Source organism: Cebus imitator, unplaced genomic scaffold (genome assembly GCF_001604975.1).
Source record: "Cebus imitator isolate Cc_AM_T3 unplaced genomic scaffold, Cebus_imitator-1.0 Scaffold21, whole genome shotgun sequence".
NCBI lineage: Eukaryota > Metazoa > Chordata > Mammalia > Primates > Cebidae > Cebus > Cebus imitator.
The window spans coordinates 11,268,713-11,290,540 of NW_016107336.1; the positions used below are offsets into that span (position 1 = coordinate 11,268,713).

The window sequence follows — 21,828 nt, forward strand, 5'->3', positions numbered from 1 at the left end:
TTTTGAGACAAGGTCTCTGTTGCCTAGGTTGGAGTGCAGTGGTATGATCTCAGCTCACTGCAACCTCTGGATTCTGGGCTCAAGTGATTCTTCCACCTCAGTCTACCGATAGTTGGAACCACAGGTGTGCACCACCATGCCCCGCTAATTTTTGTATTTTTTGTAGAGACAGGGTTTCACCATGTTTCCCAGGCTGGTCTTGAACTCCTGAGGTCAAGTGATCTGCCTGCCCTGGCCTCCCCAATGTGCTGGGATTACAAGTGTGAGCCACCGCTCCAGCCTGGGCAAGGTATCTTGACTTGCTGGTGTATTACTTTTTAATACAGAGTTTGGGGTTCTTAACTTTCCCCCAAATGCTATTAGATTCGATCTGAAGAGGTCACTATATCTTTAATTAACTCCTTCAGAGAAATAGAGTCTCAATAATTCCAATACCCAGACAAAACATTATAAACACAATCAACCTTTTTCCAACTATTAGAGCTGAGAAGTAGCCACGTATGAACTCATAATGTATATCTGAGCTAACCTCACTTTCTTTTACATGCCATTACTTGACTCCAGCCAATAGTAAAACCAAATTAAAGGAAATAAAAGAAGTTAGGATATTCAGTGTACTGTAAAGAGCCCCTCATAGGAATGTCAATGGCTCATCATTTATGTTTGTTTTCCTTTCATATATGTATATGAAAGGAAAAACTTGACACACACATATATATTGTATATTGTATATATATGTGTGTGTCAAGTTTTTAAAAAAAGTTATTTTCTGAAAAGCTTTATCTTTTAATTGGCTCTTTTTGCTTTTTGTTAAATCAAGTTTTTACACACTTGAAATTCAGGATGCACATTAAGTGCAGAAAGGTTAAGCATAAACCTTAGAATTGCCGTCACTGAAATTCTCACAACACTGAGGGAAACACTACCCCTAAATCTAGCCCTTTGACTTAGAGGCAGGAAATTATTTCTCTAACCAAATGAAAATAGAAACCAATATTCTGCTTGCCTTTCAGGTTACGTAAGCAGGATCTTTTATATCAATAATTGGTTATTAAAAGGTTATTATTACTTCTTTGGTTTTGTTTTATCTTAAAATTGACCTGTTAAGTCTCTACTTATCCCTTTAACAAGTCATTTATTCATCATTTTGAAAATCTATGCATATAATAAGATGTGTATTTATTTATGTTTAAAAACTTAAGTACTTTGGAAATGGTTTTGTGTTACTTCCTAAATACAGTCACCCTGTTATAGACCACAGCATCATATCTTAGTCTAGACTTCTCTTTTCTATTTGTTTAATTTGATTCACCTTCCCTCAGCATGTAATGGTAATGGAATTTTATCCTCCCTACATTGTGCATTAAACACAAGATAAGAAAGAAATGAATACTCAGTGAATAGAAGCTAAGAAGAAAGTCATTGGCTTTTCTATGTGAAAAACTGGGAAATATTAGATGGAGCTTGATTTTTTTTAATTAGCTTATTTTCCTCTTCACTGGTCTTCTACCCTTCCCCTCTTACTTAAAATTAATAATTGATGGCATTTCTTCAATGTTGAGAGTCTCGCAGTCAACCTCTTTCTCTCATGAGCGTTTGTCCATACCAGGTAATAATTTCAGGAATGTGGCTTTATGGCTCTCCCATTCTTAGGTGGATCGTATGGAGTTTGCATGCTTTGCCTTGATTTGAACCCTTTTCCTTGGCTTTTGTTGGTGGCTGCACCTGTGCAGCTCCAGAAGAAACCACTAGCTCAGAATCCGACGGCCTCATGTTTCTCCAGCAGTTTCATTCACATTTCTCTTCTTCTGACCTCCATGCCAAACAGACTAAACCTAAAACCTGGAGATGTTCTGAAGGAAACATAGCCTATGCCGCATGAGATTATTTACTTTTCTAATCCTAACCTACCTTTTTCCTTTTTTATTTCTATCTTCTGTACATATTTTTTATTCTTTTCCCCTATGAGGGAAAATTAGTTTTAAAATCAGGCAAGTATTCGGGATCCCTCAGCATATCCAGAACGTCTGATCCAATGCCTTTTTTTATTTTTCAGTCAGTTTGCTCCCAGGAAAGCCTTTTTGTGGAAAACAGGTAAAATAAAATTTACTTTTTCATGTCTGTAGAGGAACAACGTCTGTCATGTGTGTCCTGTATATTCATAAATATATATGCTATGTATGTGTGTGCTTGAATATATGTATTAGCAAATACATATATCTATGTGTACACACATATATATTCACACATATATGTTATTTAACACATCTAAAAATTACCTAATTTGGAAAAACTTTCTCTGTTAATTCCAAGCAGAATTGTAAACATTTTTCTTATTATAGTCTCAATTTCTGGTCCTTGCAAAGGTATAATTCCTATTACCTTCACCAGGCATTAAGAATGATAAATATTGAGACATCACAGGAAGTTGCAGTTTCATTGGCTTATTTGGTAGTCTGCTAGAAGCATGCATATATTTGGTATTATTGGCCACTTCTTGTGCCCCATAATAATATATTGCTGTACAAATAATAATTGGAATAATATTATTTCAGATTTTTAAATTCTAAACAATCTATTAGTCTTCATAAAAGACTTAGCCTTGAAAACATGATCTAAACTGGCCTAGATTTAGCAGTGTACCTGGCATAGGAGTTAGTAGGGTGAGGTTGTTGTTAGAAATTAATGAGTTATAAAATTTATAGAGAATCTTGGAGATAAGAGCAAAAAGTTTTCAAATGTATATATACCCTTCAAAAATCATTCTTAAATTGACACATATATTAAAATACCTCATTGATTTAATTGCAAATACTCAGGGCAAATTAAGGAATCCACACTAACTGCACTAATCACATTTAAGAGGCATCAAAATGGGTACCTTGATCTGGAGATATGGTATATATAAATAAAGCAGTGGTTAATTTTATTTCAGGACTTTGCTTAATGGGCATTCCTATGCCATTGATTAAAATGGAGACTGTTTGATTAAATGCCATTACTCAGAGATTTAAACTGGGTATTCAAGATGATTGGCTTAAAATTTTGCATCATTCATATTTGCAGTTTGGAAATCTTCAAGAAACATGACTAAACCCCTTAGTGGAATAACCTCTTTTAAAAGAAGAAATACAATTGAGAAACTCGTAAATGGGATTCAAAAACAACTTCAAAGTCCATGTATATTTAGACAAATATACCCTATTTACATTAAAACCAAGAATCCGTAAGCACTGACATCTTGCAGGTGATGCTAAAGGATTCCAAAATTCTTTATCTTTGCCAAAAAAATTAAGTGAGCACGTGCAATTTAGATTCATGGGAAACTTTATTCTCTAGTATTCTAGCCAATCATTTTCCCTACCTTCCTCCCTAATCTTATTCCTTTACATTTAAATGTCCCTTATAGTTGGATTATATTCAACATTACAATAATTGGTCATGTGTGTATACTGCATATGTTAACATGTCTTGATGTTCCCAAAACCAAAAATCTACTTAAACGGCTTCCCTCCAAATATAAATGTATTTCTTGGATACCTGCCTCTGGAATGCCAATATTTCATTATGCCAAAATATAAAGAATAGTTTTAATATATTACCCTAAAAATCACAACTAATATATTTAATTAAATCTCTATTATATATATCAATCTCTTTTATTCTCTTCTCCTCTTCTATTCCCTCTACTTCCTCTTTTCTTCTTTCCCCCTTACCTAGCATCAGTGCCTTGATCCTAGCATATAAATCTTAGTCCTATTTTACTGCCATTAATTCATTATGGCAAAATTCAACATCATGTAAATAAAACATTGTGTGGATTGATTTACAAGAAAGGTGTGCAATAGTAGAGTGCACATCCATTTAACATAGGGCATTTAGTACCCTTAGATTTTATATCATAAAAATCATGTTTTTCATTTCCAGTAGGCTCTTGGAAGACAGTAACATATGCAATGAAACCTATAAGAAAAGACAGCTCTTTCGGTTGGTATGGTTTACTTTCTTAAACTGTGTTTTTTCAGATTTTGTGGTAGAATCAATGTTAAATACTAGTGTACTCGTGTAAAATATTTCTGTTCATTCAAAGAATGTCTAGTTACCTCTTTGTAAATCTTGTTACGTAGCTAGTATTTAAATTATATTTGGTAGTATGAGATATTCAACTGGAAATCTATCACTTTGTGTACAATTCTTTAGGGTTCTAGTGTTCTGCTTTTCTAGGGCTAACTTTGGTAGCACACTGCTTTAACTTTCTCAGATTAACTTCAGTGAATTACAGTGAATAATTTAAATTCTCCCTGACAGATTGCAACTGTACATACATTCTCAACACTGGAAAATAAATCAATGATAGCCATATTTGGGTAACCAATTTTTAATTTTATATTTTATAATTTTTCAAATGGTATGTTTTCAAGGGTGAATTTTATTTCTAAAGAAAGCTACGAGGTTCCTTCCAATTATAATGAACTACTTCAATTAAAATCTGTGTGGGATAAGAGGAAAGAGTGATAATTTTTAAAAAGTTCTATACTAGGCTAGAAGCTCTATGAAAGCAGAGGGACCATACCCATTTTCTCACTGTTCTGTTCAATGTATATCGGACATCCATTGTAGAGCAAAGTGCACACAGTACTATGAGTATACTCAGTATCCGATATATATACTTAATGTGTTAATGTGTTTATGAATATCAGGATTTATCTCTGTTGTAGGAATGACAACAACAACAACAACAAAACTCTAACCCACTTAAAATTTAAGAATAGCAGATGAACTGAATGTTGAGAAAATACATTTTTTGCAATAAATCTGGACTTTAGAACTCATTATGAGTAAAGGTAATTTATTATCTTACACTTTGATTGAAGCAAAAAACAGAAGCTTCTTTTTGGACTTCCTTCATCTTTCTACATTGAACTATGCAGTCTATGAAGTCTTCTGTATGTATCATCAGACAATTAATTTTCTTCTTCACACTTGAAGATTTAAGAAAGTAACCTTGCACTTCTCTTGAAAACTCAGAAAAGAGCTAAAATTTACCATCAGTCCTGCACTCACACATTATGACCTAGTTTGTTTAGGCCAATATAGATAAAACATGGGTTCTTGTCCCCTAGAGGTCAGTTAGTTATACATAATCCCAAATCTGCCCCAAGACAGAGCTACCACATACTTAACCCAAATAGAATTTCATCACTCGCCAAAATCACCAAGCGCAGAAACTCAGGAATGTAGCTTAACACAAACCCATTCACACAATTGTAAAAGCAGTTCAAGGTGTATATCATCCCTAACCTGTGCAAAAGCCAAAACAAAACAAAACAAAAAACCCCACACATTTAGACATAAGGAAAAATAAATATTTACAGTTATATTAATCAGCACAGAAACAGCTTAAAATATATGCTTTATAACTCTATCTTGGGATCAAATCCTAGAGGGCCAGTTCCAATGACCAGGTAGCTCATTACTATTGGCTTCCTGTGTTCCAGTAGGAGAGGACCAAGACTGGGTCTGGGAGGGAAGGAAAGACACCTGTGGGTGTGGTTTTCTACAATGCCTATTACCCCAGACCCAAACAGATTTGGAATTCAATACTGGACCTCACCTCACCACTGTTAAGATGATAGTGCAGTATAAGATAGAGAAATACAAAATATGTTTTAATGTATAAATACCTAGGAATCATAAATTAGAATTATACATTATTTTTGAATCTCAATGCTAATTCCCTAAATCAGCAACTTAATTTCTCTTTCTTTTTAAAATGCACAGATTATTGTTTAGGACCGTGATTTGAGCTGATGAGGTAGAGATAGAGACGTTAAATACATCTTAGGTCACCTTATTGACCAGGGGATGTGGCATGAGTCTAAAGGAACTTCTTATAGCTCTAAAAATAGCTCTACCAGGGTGAAGGGTGTAGACTACTACAACACACTAAATTGCACCCAGAAATAATGGTGGCCACCTTCTTTACCCAAATGGCTCAGTCATACTGGCATTTAGAGAAAGTCTGGATTCCTGCCACGGAGGTGCAGAGATCATGGCTAAAGAGATAATTGAAGCAGAATTAGTAATAGGAACAAGGGATCACCCTCATATGGAGAGCTTCCATCTCATGCATCTGATAGTCTGAGGCTGAGCACCACTCCCAAATCATCAAGCCAGTGTTTTTCTGTAATAAATATGTCAAATTAGCTGCAAATGAGATTATTGTCACATTTCTGGTGCATTCGCAGTTGTTGAATAATGATTTTGCTAGACTTTGTGAAAGATAGGTAACATAATCAGGATTATACGGGAGAAGAATGAAGTTGAATCTGGAGATTTAAAGAGAAGACAATCAGAAATAGAACACCAAGCCCTTGAAAAGGCAATTTATTTCTCCACTCTATCTCCCATGGCTTTCTTGAATTTCAGAGGAGTTTAAGAGATAAAGCCACCTGGTCATTGGTAAAGGTCTGGTTGGTCATACCTGCAACTTGGCTTTCAGCAAGTGGTTCTTATTTCTAAAACCAGCCATCCATGTGGTACTGAGAACAGAATGTTTGTAAAATGTTAATAGAAGATGGCAGGACACTGAGTATTTTCATCTAATCTTCCACTCGAAAGTGCTTGTTTTGTGAATATCCTGTACCCCTTCCTCCCTTTGCTTTACAAAGTTCCTGTCACAAATCAGCTATTTCATTTTAATCTCTTGTATCCATTTACCTTATGTTTTCCTGAAATAAAAGAAAAAGTTTTGTGAGTAAAGTTAAAGCAACACTTAAAATTTTCCTTGTACTGTATGTACAATTTTGTTGGTGAGTATTTCAATCAGATATGTGCACTTCAAACATCTCAACAGCACATTGTTGTCTTTAAAATATTTTTCAATGAAGCTACCAATCACATCTGCGAGATTTGAATCAAGGCTTAAATATGTCACATTGCTAATATGAATTAGGTGTTATATTTACTGATCATGATTTATGTTCCCTTCACTTATTTATAATCCATTAAAATTTTAAGGTATTTTACTAATGCATTATTTTTATCTTCAGAAAATCTTTTAAAATACTAACAAAGTTATGCTTTAGACAGATTGGAAACCAATGAAAATGCAAATTTCATCAAATTTCTCTATAAAATACATGCAATTTTGCATATTTCTTAGAGATACTTCAGGGTCTTCAAAATTCACTTGTGGTTATTGGATCTCTTCCAATACGTTTATTCTTTTTCCATTTGAAGTTTGAACAAATGTGTTCTTTCACCTGGGGAGCTTTTTTTGTTATTTCCATTGTTCCCTTTGGAAAGTTTTGTGTCAGTGTATAGTGTTTACACTATTGTTACTTTCAAAAGTTTTTCTAAGTGAAAAGAATTAAAGGGCTCTTTCCTCTGACCATGAAGGTTAAACTCAGTGGACAAAATTCTTACCATAGGTTAATAGAGTAATTTCTGTGATTTCTATGCTATCTCTCGAAACCTTGGTTATTTCAGATATATATTTCATAAAGCTGGAACATGAATTAACAGCTTCTCTGGATATGTGTGGATTTTTCCATTGACAATTATTTTGTGCTAAAGAGAGAGATAAAGTCTTCTTTGGTGGGAGTTACTTTTAGAATCATTTAAGATCATAATTACCTCTGAACATCCATCGATTATTGATTTGAGTCAGGAGAACTTATCTACCTATTCTCTTTGCAAGAGAAATTAACAACTACATTTTATATCATGTTTTTCTAGTTGTTTCTCCTTCACCGACAGAGGGATCATGTGACATTTCTAGGTTTGGTTTTTCTGTTTGTAACCTGTGTGTTATGTGTGACGTGTTATCTGTCTATATATCACCAAAGTATTTGTAACACTGGGAGGCAACTGGTTTAATGAAAATGGTTGGCAAAAAGGGTCTTGTATGGATGCCTCTTCCAAAGAAAGGCTTGCTCTGCACCACACCATTCAAGTAAGGTAATCCTGTCCCTTTGCATCTTTCTGGTGGCTGTGCTCCAGGGGCAACAGAGATGGCTCAGGGAGAACATCCGGGAGTCGACAGAGCAGCTCAGAAAATGAACTCAAGTGGTCTGACCACCAAAGGGCCTGGAGCAGCACAGACTCCGACAGTTCCAACCGCAATCTAAAGCCCACCATGACCAAGACAGCGAGTTTTGGGGGCATCACGGTGCTGACCAGGGGTGACAGCACTTCTAGTACCAGGAGTACCGGGAAGCTGTCCAAAGCAGGTAGTTAGTACTGAATGTGTTTATGTCCTGCGGTATTTTTTGAATTCTATCCAAGCCATATGGTCACCATTCCCTCTGACTTTGAGTTGGCTGATAATGAGGATATTAATTACAGGGATAGCTAGAAGTCAGAAGGTACAATTTAAATAGGTCACTGTCTCTTGCCAGCTATATGCCTAGGTCAAGTTATTAACCTCTCCAAGACTTCAATTTTCTCATCTGTAAAATGCAGGTTATATAATGTCATCCAAACCCACCTCAGTAGACTTAGAGTTTACTTACTTAAGTACTTAAGTTTACTTACTTAATTTAAGTTTACTCAGTAAACTTAAGTTTAAATTACATTACTTATATAAAAATGATTACCATGGCACCTGCATCACAGAAACTAGCAAAAGTTTGCTATTGCTTTTAAATTTAGTAATATGAATTATTCCTTAAAAACACACTGTAAGATAATTATAATATTAGTAGCTTTTGTTCTTGCACTGAGATGCTGTTAGTATGATCCTGGACATGATTTTCAACTGCTTTGTGCCTCGTTTTCTTCATCTGATAAATAGAAATAATAATAGTACCTATATTATAGAAATATTATGAAGACTAAAAGAGTCAGTATACAAAAAGCAACTTGATTAACATCTGGCAAGTTATAAACTCCCAATAAACTCTGTTCTAATTCATTTTTATTATTGCCATTTAATGTTTTTATCCCTACTTTGCAGATAAGACAAGTGAGTGTCAGAGAGATTTATAGTTTCCAAGTTACCAAGTGCTTGTATCTTTTTTTTGCAAAGTGAAGCAAATAATGATATTCTGAGGTAGGTAGTTCAAGTTTGCATGAAAGGTCTGGAAAGGTGAGTGATAATGAGAGATCTAGGAGAGCCATTAACTTGAAACAACTTTAAACTGATGGAAGCATATACCATGGTGCTTACATGAGTCTGCAAAATACCCTCATGGTCTGCCATTTCTAGCTCTTCTGTCTCCCAAAGATTATTTACTATTTTTTTTTAATTATTTTCAAATGTTCACAATTAAAATACCTCCTAAAATCTCAGGAAGGGGACAAATGACCTTTCACTAGCATTCCATTAACTGAAGTTTGTGATTTTTGTTATGTAATTGTTTTTGCTTTGTTTTGGTTCTGCCCTGGAAAATCAAGTTCCCTGACACTTGTTTGGGTGGGGTGGGGCGTTGACAGTTGTGAATCCGTCGTATGCTCTGGGTGTCAGATTGTACAGGTGGAACATTCAGGATCCTGAAGTTACAGGTGAGTGGGAGGCCAAGCAGGAGTGGGATGATGAATGGGGAATAGCCATTAAGAATCTGCTGGGCGCAGTGGTTCAAGCCTGTAATCCCAGCACTTTGGGAGGCCGAGGCGGGTGGATCACGAGGTCAAGAGATCAAGACCATCCTGGTCAACATGGTGAAACCCCGTCTCTACTAAAAGTACAAAACATTAGCCGGGCATAGTGGTGTGTGCCTGTAATCCCAGCTACTCAGGAGGCTGAGGCAGGAGGATTGCCTGAACCCAGGAGGCGGAGTTTGCAGTGAGCCAAGATCGCGCCATTGCACTCCAGCCTGGGTAACAAGAGTGAAACTCCATCTGAGAAAAAAAAAAAAAAAAAAGAGTTTCAACACGGGCTGCCCTGGACTGTGGATATTTTCCCAATCAACTTTTACACTCTTGTTAAGGCCAAGGGGTCCCACACCTCCATGCAAAATCTGGGTCAATTTGCTGATGGTTTAACATAATTAGGTTGTTGACAAATTCCTCCTAAAAATTATCTCATGTTTTTCTATATAAGGAGAAAATTAATAGCATTTATTTACAGCCCCTATTTAATACACACACCCTACTTCTTGGTACGATTCAGTTGGGCTCACACTACCTTCCTGCAATTTTTATTCACTAATTGGTGAGTTCTTGATTTCTTACTGTAATTAATTGCTCTCATATCATACTATTGTAGCAACTAGAGTAAAGAAAATCCACTGTGGTGCACTTGAGCTCTTGTAAACTAAGAAAGGTTTAATAGTTTTAAATCTCCTTAAAATGTGAAAACCAAGTACTTTAAATGGTGCACTTAAAAATTCCAGCACACCAAAAGAGCTCTTAAGATTTTTAAATTAATAGTCATTCTCCATGCACCAGCCCCCCAGTCACTTCCAAGGCAAAGCTCTTTGGAAACATTTAAAACACTTCAAAAATGTTAAAATGCCATGTTCTTTGAAGAATGATTAGAGACTATAAGTGCTTCAGACTTTTTTTTCTTTTAATCTAAGTGTCTCCATTTGAAAGCTTGTCAAAGTGCAGGCATGGAAAGGGAATAAAAACTTAAAGAAGATCAAGGTAGGATGTCAAAACAAACTTACAATTTCCCAAGATGGATTTATGAAGCAAAGCTGTCAGTTTTGCTGTCACAGAGCTTCAGAACAGCACAAGTTTTCCATTTTTTACCTAATTGTTCACAGTGGAATTGCAAACTTTTTTTGATGACCTTTTAGAAACCAAGTCTGGAGTTGTGACATTTAAGTTACTCTTCTCCTCCTCTAATTACACAGATTCTAGCTTTAAATAGATAATGATGAGACTTTTTCAACATTGGAAACACGTTTTCCGACATTTTGGAAGGAAATGTATTACTGAAGTGCCAATGTACAAGCACATTCTCTTGAGGCCGCTGCCTACCAGATGCCCAGCACACATTTCTGGAGGCAGGTGATGCCCTTGTATCCTCCTTAGGAAAAGCAGTTGAATGGTAGCTGCACAGCAACCTCAGCTGTTTCTTGTTAAGAGCAATGTGGTTGAGAAATAAGAGTATGGCATCTATTTCTTCCCCATTGGCCTATCTATGCTGCTACTATTGTTCCATCATCTTGATTTTCAAAGCAGGGTTTCTCAACTTTAGCTCCATCAGAATCACCCAAAGGATTCCTTAAATACCAGATTGCAGCACTCAATCTAGGGTTTCTGAGCACCTAGGTCTGGGATGGGGCCTGAGAACTTGCATTTCCAACAAGTTCCCAGTTGATGCAATGCTGTTTGTCTGGGAACCACATTTCAAACACAACTGCTCTGAAAAAATAAGACGTCCTTTTGTTTGTTTTAACAATTTGAGGCGTTCTGGCTTGATGTTTTCTGGATGCAAGGCTATTCTTGCTATTGCCACATCCTTGCGTACATCCTAGAGTGTTTTTTGATCCAGTCCAAGACACCTCACGTTTCTACCATTTCCTCTTCTTTGTCTCTATCTTCGTTACTACACTAATATAATACATCCTGGATATTCTCTTCCTTCTTGTAATTTTGGAAGCGTTAAGTTATTCCACTGAACCCTAACTCCCTTGAATCTGGAAATATTTTCTTAAATTATATAATTCAGAAATAAAACCTTTATGACTTGTGGTCCTTGTAAAAGAAAAATTGTACCAGATGGTGCAGGAAAAAGAATTTATTCATTATTATTGCAACAAGGATCAAGACTGTGATCTCTCTTTTTAGAGAGAGAACTGAATTCCACTGAATCAAAAAGCAGGAGTCTTCAAGCACTGGGTGAGCAAGTGGTAAAATTTTGGAGGACATTATGGAGGAAACTGAGTGATGTGATTAGGCTATATGTGTTTGCTAATTGGTGCTGTGAAAGTTAGGCTCCTATGCTCCCACAGAAACTGAGAGATAGGGGCTCTATTTTTTATGATGATTAGATTTCAAAGGGATGACTTTCAGGTACTTAAGAAAGTTCTTCCTGGGTTGTAAAAGTGGCTAAAGGCTAGGAGATTTACATCTCAAAGGGGCATAAATGCTCTAAGGAAAGGGAGGTGAGGAGGCCCTAGTCTAAGAAAAGAGAGAAAAGTTTGGTCAAGCTGAGGGGAATATTAAAGTCATCTTTCTTACCATTGCTCCCCATTTAGTCTGGTACCTTATATTTTACAAGAGTATATTGAGGTCTAAAGTAGTCACTTCATGAAGAAAACACAGCTAGTAAGTGTCAGAACTAGAATTAAAACCCAGCATTCTTCCTCCCTGGGGAAAGTTCCATCTGCTCCAAAGGAATCTGCCTATGCCCTTCCCCTTCTGCCCTGTCCTTTCCTGGTTTTTCATTTTGTCTTGCCTTGTGATCTCTTTTTCTATCTTTTGTCATGTTTCCCATTTTTGGTTTTCTGTTTTTCTCTGGAGGGTTCACCTGAGTCTCTCACCTGTCCACTCAGATGTCTTCTTTTTTCTCCTCTCTGTGGCTACCCCTTGGGATTCAGCTTTGGTTTCTAAGCATCCCACTGTGTCTAGCATGGAATTTCTATCTAGTATCTCCTAGAACTTCACACAGGCTTGCTCAGGGCCCTGGCCCCACATGGGCCTTGCCTAAATGCAAAGAAGATGAACATGACCTACATGACCTACAGGCTTAAAGAGCCACCTGTGGAATCAGTTTGCCTGGGTTTGAGCTCAGGTCATACCACACACTGAGTTTTGGGAAATTTATTTAACATGTCTGAAGATCAGTTCTCATCTCCAAAATGAGGCTACTGTAAAAATTAGATTAGACAATTGTCATAGAGAAAGTAGCACAGTGCTTGTCACATACGCATACTGTATAAATATTTGTTATGGTTATCATCAAACCTCTAAAAAAGGAAACCAGAAATACTTTTAACTCTCAGTTATTCTATATCTTAAAAGTTCTCAAATATCAATTTCATTGTTTAAAAACTATTTGAACACTTCTAATCCTGTGCCTTTTAGCACCATCATTAGCTTTTGTGTTTTATCACAGACTTTAGCAACCCTGGCTATGTGTGGAATGTGGCTCACTGTGACCTTCATGATTGATGTTTACATGCTGGTCAAAGCTGGTTATAAGCCAATCAGAAGGGCCAGTTACTAATTCTGGCTGCATGTTGATTGCTGAGCTATCCTTTTGGAGAGGTTTGACTTTATTTCCATCTTATCAAGTGCAGAGAATTTGAGCCAAATTTAGGTTTTCTTCCTTCCTTTTACCTGTGGAATCAAATCATTTGCATTGCCTCCTCATTTCTCCTATTGATGCTGCTTCTGTTCCCCCAGGTGAGGGAAGGGTATAATATTGTAAATCAGTGATTAATGACCATCCTTCTAAAACCAAAATTAAATTACTCTTTGGATTCGATTGTGACACTTCAGTCTGTCTGCATCAACCCACCCCACCCAACACACACACCCATGTCGTCACTAGCTTACAGCCCACATCCGAGTTAGGACGCACTTCTTTGGCCCCAACTCTTTCTTCCGTGCCTGGTCCCACAGTCTGGAGATGAGCTTCACTATGTTTGTATAACCTTAAATACCTGGGTACAGGAGTTTTATTGTTGCTGTTGGCACTAGAGTCAAACATGTAATGTAGCATCAAATTGCCCACAGCAGGTCATAAACAAATGCTACAGTCTGCATTGAGACTATGATCGCAGAGTCATAATTTCAGTGACATAGTCTCAAAACTTCTATTAGCATTTTCAATATTCTTTTTACATATTTTTATTTTTCTCCCCATGCCTTATTCAGAACCCCATCAGCATTCTAAACCACTTAGGTGGAACATCCTGAATTGACGTAAAACTATCATTATTAATAATCAAGTCATGAGGAAAGCAGTAAAGATGCCCAACTGAGAACACCAGAACACTTGTGACAGGTCATGATATATGCATATGTACAGTTTCAAGGAGCAATGTGGGGTCACGGTTAAAGCTTGAGCTATAGATAAGTCTGTATGGACCAAATTCTAGCTCTGCCATTATCTAGCTGTATGAGCTGACCTGAGTTACCTAACTTTCTTGTATTTCAGTTTCTGTACAGGCAGTAACTGTTATTACTTAAGTGTTTATTCAAGTGCTTACACATACTAAGTGCCCAGTAAATATTATCATTCTCCTCAGAATTATCACCCTTTCCAAATACCCTTCTTCTCTACACTGAAATGTTATATTCTTTTCACTTATTTTAAAAGATCTCCAGTTTAAGGGCATATTTTAGAATCTTTTGAAAAGAGTGTTAATAACTGATTACATATTTTGACTTTAATGATACACGAGAATGCCTTTTTAATGACATAATCAATGGTGTAGGCTGATGATTTAATCAACTTCATGTATGACATTCTTGCAACCTGTATTACCCAAGTAATCTATTAGTTTGAACTTGCAGTAGTATAAATTTTACTTAGAGTGTTTTCTCTTGGCAGCTCTGGTTAATACCTAGTGCCCAGGAGAGCCATGATTAAGGGTACTGGGGTTGCTTGGCTCTTGCTGCAGTGAAATGCCAGTGAGTGCCAATGGACATATTGGGATATGTTTCTCTTTTTGTTCATAATGGTAGGACAGAAGAGATTGTTAGATTCACCTTAGGGGCTTCTGCACACTGTTCCGGGTTATCTATGTGTCTGAAAAATTTGGAATCCATAAACATCATGATTATTTTACTATTCTGTGTCATCTAAAGGATATTCAGTCATTATAAGGCCAAGCTCTCTTTAATCTACCCTTTAATCATACCAATAAGGCTTCTTCAAATATGCAAAATTCAGTACAGTACCATAAACACTTAAATATATTACATTAATAATAATAATGCCCACCATCTATTTGATTCCTTGCATCTTTTTTTTTTTTTTCTTTTTCTTTTTTTTAGACTGAGTCTTGCTCTGTCATCCAGGCTGGAGTGCAGTGGTGTGATCCTGGCTCACTGCAACCTCTGCCTCCCAGGTTCAAGCGATTCTCTTGCCTCAGCTTCCCAAGCAGCTCGGACTACAGGCACGCACCACCACGCCTAGCTAATTTTTTGTATTTTCAGTAGAGATGGGGTTTCACTATGTTAGCCAGGATGGCCTCGATCTCCTGACCTTGTGATCCAACCAACTTGGCCTCCTAAAGTGCTGGGATTACAAGTGTGAGCCACCACACCTGGCCGCATCTTTTGTTTGTTTTTAAAATCCTTAACATCTAAAGTTTCAACTTCACACACAAGAATTATAACATTCAATGGTTTTTAATTGCCTCTGATCAGATGGTTAGAAAAAGCCCTGATTCATTTGTGTCTCCCTGACATTCAATCCTTCACACATTCTCCTAAATCATGCCACTCCTTAAAAGCGATCCGATTAGAATTTGAAATGTGTTTGCTCATATATGCTATGCTCCCAGGTCTTCTACTCACACATGAAGGTGAAAGATTATTTATGACTAGACCCCTTCAGACTTCAGCTGTATAGGTGTTGGAGAACCAGTACTTTAGAACCATGCACATGACCTGCATATCATAGGGCCCTTCCTTAAGGTGCAGTCTCTAACCTCCCTCCCAGTCATTTTACTCCTATTATTTCAGCTTAGTAAGACATTTCCATGGTACTAATTACTTGCGGATATAGGAGGGAGTTTTCAGGTACTGAGTTCAGAACTTTAGGGTACCCTGTACTGATTTATCACCCTAGTAATTTGTGAAAAGGCTGAGAAAGTTCTCATTCTTAATTCCTCTTTTCCCAGAAAATTGACACATCTGAAAAATATGTAGCAACTATTTCCATAAAATATGAGGCCAAACTAGGGGAGGGCCATTAGTTAATCTTATTCTACAGCATGCGTCTCAAATTTTTTAATGATGCGTCACAGAAAAGCAAGCATTTAGATGCAGATCGGTGCTTTCTCTCTTCTCTGTGTGTTGAATGATTTGTTGATCGTATCCCTATGCCAGGTTCGGAGTCTTCCAGCAGCGCAGGCTCTTCGGGATCGCTGTCCCGCACCCATCCACCTCTCCAGAGCACACCCCTGGTCTCAGGTGTGGCAGCTGGTTCTCCAGGCTGTGTGCCTTATCCAGAGAATGGAATAGGGGGCCAGGTCACTCCCAGCAGCACCAGCTACATCCTCCTTCCACTTGAAGCTGCAACAGGCATCCCACCTGGAAGCATCCTTCTTAATCCACACACAGGTGAGTTACTACCTGCTTTATCAGCAACACAGGGCTTTCAGGAGTTTGTTCTTATGTTTGATCTTATGAATTTGCTAGCAAATGTTCTGAAAATTCCTGAACAGGAAAGCTAGTTGCATGAACTGCTGTGAAGCATTTTTGTTTAGAAAGAGCAGATTTACAGCAGTATCTATACCTATATATCTATATCTTCATATCAATATTGATATTGATATAGATATTTCCAGAAGCATCTACTTTTCTCTTTGTCTTTTTTCTTTTACTACAATGTCTCTCATGCATGCTTAGGAGCTAAGATGAGACAACATGGTGATAAGATGGGATATACTAATTAAAACTTTGTGTTCCTCAGTCTAAATCCTCAGTTAGCCTGTATTATGTCAGAAGTGTTTTTGCAGCCAAGGATATTTCTAGAGTTGAAGTATCCATTGAAACATATAGTGACCATCAACCATGGAAGTTGCTTTTTAACCTTAGAACTTCAGCGTAAGAAAGTTGAAGGACAGCAGTGAAGAAAGTTGAACAAATAGCAGTGGCGAAGAGGATACAGAGAGAAAATTCTTGCGTACTTCAGAAATGTCAGTCCTAGACTGATTTTGGTGGGGTTTAGAAAATTGTTCACTCTGTGATTACAGTTTCTTCCATGATGAATTGGTCATTGGTTCTTTAATTTTGCATTTCTCTAGTGGGTCATTTAACTTCCACATTGATTTCAAAAGACTGAGGCCATTGAGGTTCTAACATCAGGAAATGAACTCAGGAATATCTTCTTATTTGCGAGGGAGACTTCTCAACCAGGGGCATTTTTGTCTCTGCCCCGAAGGCCATTTGGCGATATCTGGAGACATTTTGATTACCATGACCTGGGGAGAAGAGGACTGCTATCAGCACCCAGTAGGTAGAGGCCAGAAATGCTGCTAAACATCCCCCAGTGCCCAGGACAGACTTCCACAGTAGAAGATTATCCAGTTCAATATGTCAGTTGTACCCTGGTTGAGAATCCCTGACTTAGAAAGCTTGGCACTGACGAGTCACTTCTTAAGAGGTCTTTTTAGGGACTGGCAATAGATGGAGTTGCCTTGAAACAGATCTGAAGTTTTGCTTAGACCATTCCAGACTATTTCTTCAATTAGCTAAACTTGCAAATGCGAAACTGGATAAGTCTCTCATAAAAATGATCTGACTCAATCTTCTCATAAATATAGTGCTACCAGTAATTAGGAAATTCAGAGAAACATGAGAACTGTAATAAAATAGTTACTTGAATAATTGCCACATTTTCATAAAACATATGGCACATTCCCAAGTCATGGTGTTTGATTGAGACTTATTGAAAATGCCATAAGCTTGAGGGAAGAAAGGCATAATCATTTTATTGAAAACTGTTTGAAGCTTCAGATTAGATACTTCTAAGGAAGATGTTTAGATTGCTTTTATTTTATCTGGATTATTGTAAGCACTATAAAGAAAACGACAAGAAGACCAGGATCATATTCATTACTTTGGGCACTAATCAAAGTACTGTTTGACTTTGTTGGCTTAAACCCTTTCACTTTTAATTGAGATAGAGGGCTTGCAGAAAAGAGCGCATTTTAACCACTTGTTTTGAGTGGTTTGTTTTAAGCAAAATTACAGAGTGTTTTGAAAAAGCTCAACAGCGTATTTTTTAGGGTACAATGCAGGAATATTATTTGTAATGATAGCATGGTTGTGCATGTGTATGTGTATATTATCATCTATAATCTTGTTTATAGAAAAAAGAAACAATGTTATTTGATGCCAAGTCCCAATTCTTATTCATTGGACTGAGTCATTTAGAGCTGCTATCAAAATATCTCTTTTGTAAAAGGATCCCAACTAAGGAAAAGGATTTAATAACACTGTTGAACAGCTTCTCCATACACTTTTCTGATCTGACAAATGCTATGTTTAAAATATTCTAAAGCAAAAGGAAATGTATGAATATATTATATACTATTTTTAGTAGTGAGATGTAAGTTGAATTATGTTTCTTCTTTTCTAGAATATGCTTATTTTGTACATTGAAAATATACACATGTATGTGTATGTACATGTATGTATTATATATAATGCATGTTATATGTATAGGTGTATCTGTAGTATGTATATGTGTGTGTATGTACATGTATCTACTTATCAAATCTCTTACTGTTGAAACTAAAAATTTGCCTCTTTGGGCTGGAACTCATCTCCTTCTGTCATTGCTGTGAATCTAGAAGCTACACCGCTCACCCTTTTTTAAGTAGCTTTCTACCAAGTACACAACGAAAATACTTGGGTGTTAGGAACCAAGATCATATGACTATTTTGCTTCTCATTTGTAGTACCCATGGGCTCATTTCCTTGTTACCAATATACTTACAAGCTTCTGTGCAGAGGAGCCATATACTTCGTTATTTTATTTGTTGCTTCCTCAGAATGGATAAAAAAGCCTTAGGCACTGTGCAGGTGCTCAATAATTACATCATTATTGAAGGAATATCTACTAATCATTATATATGTGGGATGGAAAACAGAGCAGTTTTTCAGCTAATGTCATATATTTGGAATGTGGTTCATGTGCAAAACTATAATTGATAAAACATCTCTTTTAAGCAATAATAAGATAAGCAATGATTTAAAAATACTAAGGTATCTGCCAATCATGTGCCTACTAAATGAAATAAAAATGTAACTTCCTTTGTCAGCACCGTTGACTTGGCTGTTACTAAGTACTGAATATTTGGCACACTGAAATCAACCTATTCACATGTACCTTTGCAGTTTCCCCAGCATAACCGTAACTTTTAATTTTGTCTGGCCTCTGACTCAGCTTTCAGCAGGTCCATTTCTAACTTAGACCTTTTGTTCGTTCTTCCTTCGCTTTTCAGGCATCTGGATGAGTGAGGTGCCACAGAGGCTGTTTTTCAAAGTTTTCCCTGTATAACATCTTCATCCTTGTATGGCAAGCCTAGACTCTTGGGTTTGATCTTCCTCCAGCTGTCTCAGACCCAGCCTCGTTTAGGGAAATTTTTAGCAGAAAGCTCAGTTTTGTTGGGCTATTTTACTTCAACTCAGTGCAATCCAGAAATGCCAATAGACATTGGCGTCCCTCAAGAACTCGTTAATGTTCATATATATTATTTTGACATTTTGCTTGGCCATTATCTGGTGCAAGTTTAAGACTGTGTTATGTAAGGTCATGCCATTTGCAAAGACTTCACTTGAGGAGCTTTTTGGATCTGTTGTCTTTCAAATATTCCTGATAGACTTCCGTAACAATACTTTTTATTTTTTATCAAGACTTTTAGCATCTATTTATCCAAACTGTTCCCACATTTTTAAAATTAAATGAACCATGAATTTTGCATTCTGCCTATAAATGTATCTTTGCAAGGTCTAAGTTAGTCCATGTCTACCCATAATCAGTAGCTCCCTTATAATGTAACTATTTCTTTTTAAATAGTTACCCTTCTTCACAGAAGGGTAAATACAGAAATGCTTTGGTGTTAAAAACCAAGATCATATGATGACTTCACTTCTTGTATGAATTGCCCTTTAGTTCATCTTCTTGACACTAACATATATATAAGCTTCTTGTGTGGAGGGTCCATGCTTAGATATTTTTTATTTGCTTAATTTTTTGTTTGCTTTCCTGAAATTGATGACAAGGTCTTAGGCACTGTGCAGGTGCTCAATAATTACGTTTATTGAAATAATATCTACTGCCCATTATGCATGGTGATATGGATAGCAGAGCAGTTTTTCACCTAATGTCATATACTTGAGAGGAATAAGCATTCTGCGTTTAATCCTTTTCTCTGCACCTGCTCTGCATTCAATGTGCCCTGGCTTACTTCTGTCATTGCACTCTCTCCACCTATGCCAGCACCCATGCCAAGGCCTGCTGAGCATGCTTGTGCAGTTTCTGACATGAAAACCTCCTCTAGGCTAACTAGGCTGAGGGCCAGCCAATGCTTTTTTCCTCTTTAGTCTTCAGCAGCTGTCATTCAAACTAATTGCTTGTATTCAGTGTAATTGCATCTGGATCGGTAGAAATCAGAATATAGAGAAACTGCCATTGCCTGACTTGGAAACCAATCGTCACCTATCCTGCGTCTCTTAGGAAATTGCTTTTGTTCTGTTCTCTGGTGTCCATCTTCTTTCATGTTTCTCAGCTCTTTCCATCTCTCCTTGTTGGTGAGCATAAAAATCCATCTTTCGTATTCTCTTCTCTTTCCAGAAGATCCTGCCATCTCTCTCTACTTAAGTGAATCCTTAGTGGTATTTTTATGTGCAATTATTTAGAAACTTCTTCTAGCCCACAGCATATTAATCATATTTCAAATGGAGGGTCTAGAATTTATCAAAAAAAAAATGAATGCTTTTGGAATTATGTTGTAAAATTTTAGTTACGGTCAGTTTTTATACTTCCTTAGTTTTCATTGGAGTAAATCAAAAGCCATACAGCCCTTTCCATTGAATATGTACATTGTGTGTGTGTTTGTGTGTGTGTGTGTGTGTGTGTGTGTGTGTGTGTGCATGCGCATGAGACTGATTTTGAAATAATTCCAAATGGCGTTATATGACCATCTTCGTGATTTTTTTCAACAAGTTAAGTACCTAGAATTTTTCTCTTGCCTTTCTAAAATACAGAACAAATGAAACACAGGAAAACTAAAGATCAGAACACTAAATGGGCTGATAGATTTTTTAATATTGAGCTTTTAAAAATCTTTCCCCAAATTGCTGATTTGGGAGGGAAAATGGGTTGTAGTTTTGAAGCTAGAAGAAAATCATTTTTCAAAAAGAAAATTCATTTAAAACAATAAAATGCATCTATGTGATAGGAAAACAAGTGCCTGGAAAATGAAGAACATTTAAAAAAAGAGGAAGTGAGAGCAAACACTTGATTTTGTTGCTGTTTTGCAAATTCAATTCTGGCACGTTTGCTTCCCCATCACATTAGTGTTGGTTATGAAACTGTGATCAGAATTTAGGTATGTTTCTGAGTATGCAACATTTAAAGTTTCTCATTACAAACACACAAATATATTTGCACTCAAAATTTGTGGGAATAACAGAGCATATGAGCCCCTGGTTGCCATTCCTAAGTGGGCTGAAGTCAAGGCTTTTGCTCTCTTGAGCGTTTTGTTTGGCCTTACTACAATCTCAGCATTTTCCTCCCCAACTTGCTCCACTTTACTTGCTTAATTTATGGAGCTATACAATATACAGGGGAAGTGCATTATCTGCACACATCTGAAGTGCAGACCTTAATAAATTTTTGCATATGTGAAAATCTGTGTAAACTTGACTCAGAGACCTGGACTATGTCTAGTCTTCCCGTGGGTTTCCTCATGCCCTCCCAGACATACTACTGTTCTGAATTCTATTATCATTGATTAGTTCTGCCTGATCTTGTAGGTAATAAATGAGATTTCACAGTAGATGTCCTTTTGTGACTGATTTTCTTTACTTAGAATATTCACTTAATTAGCTTAGTTCCCATGTTATAACAGTCTGTTATTGTAGGAATAGCATACGCACTTTTTTCACTAGAATATTTCCTTGCCCCTGGGTCAGTTTTTAGATTTTTTTCATCTGTCTCGCTTTTTTTTTTTTTTTTTTTTT

At 36.7% G+C, this 21,828-nt stretch overlaps 1 protein-coding gene across 22 annotated transcripts in view; it reads left to right on the plus strand.

The window, feature by feature from the left end:
* ARPP21 (cAMP regulated phosphoprotein 21) overlaps positions 1-21,828 on the plus strand; it is a 158,782-nt gene that overhangs the window by 75,449 nt on the left and 61,505 nt on the right. For 9 of the 22 annotated variants that reach the window (XM_017521769.2, XM_017521763.2, XM_017521766.2 and 6 more), the window contains 4 exons: positions 2,057-2,094; positions 3,928-3,987; positions 8,005-8,237; positions 15,961-16,194. In XM_017521769.2, the coding sequence (XP_017377258.1) occupies positions 2,057-2,094; positions 3,928-3,987; positions 8,005-8,237; positions 15,961-16,194 (565 nt within the window). The remainder of the gene's footprint in view (positions 1-2,056; positions 2,095-3,927; positions 3,988-8,004; positions 8,238-15,960; positions 16,195-21,828) is intronic. The other 13 variants (XR_005198945.1, XM_037736055.1, XM_037736061.1 and 10 more) reach the window with 5 other exon arrangements.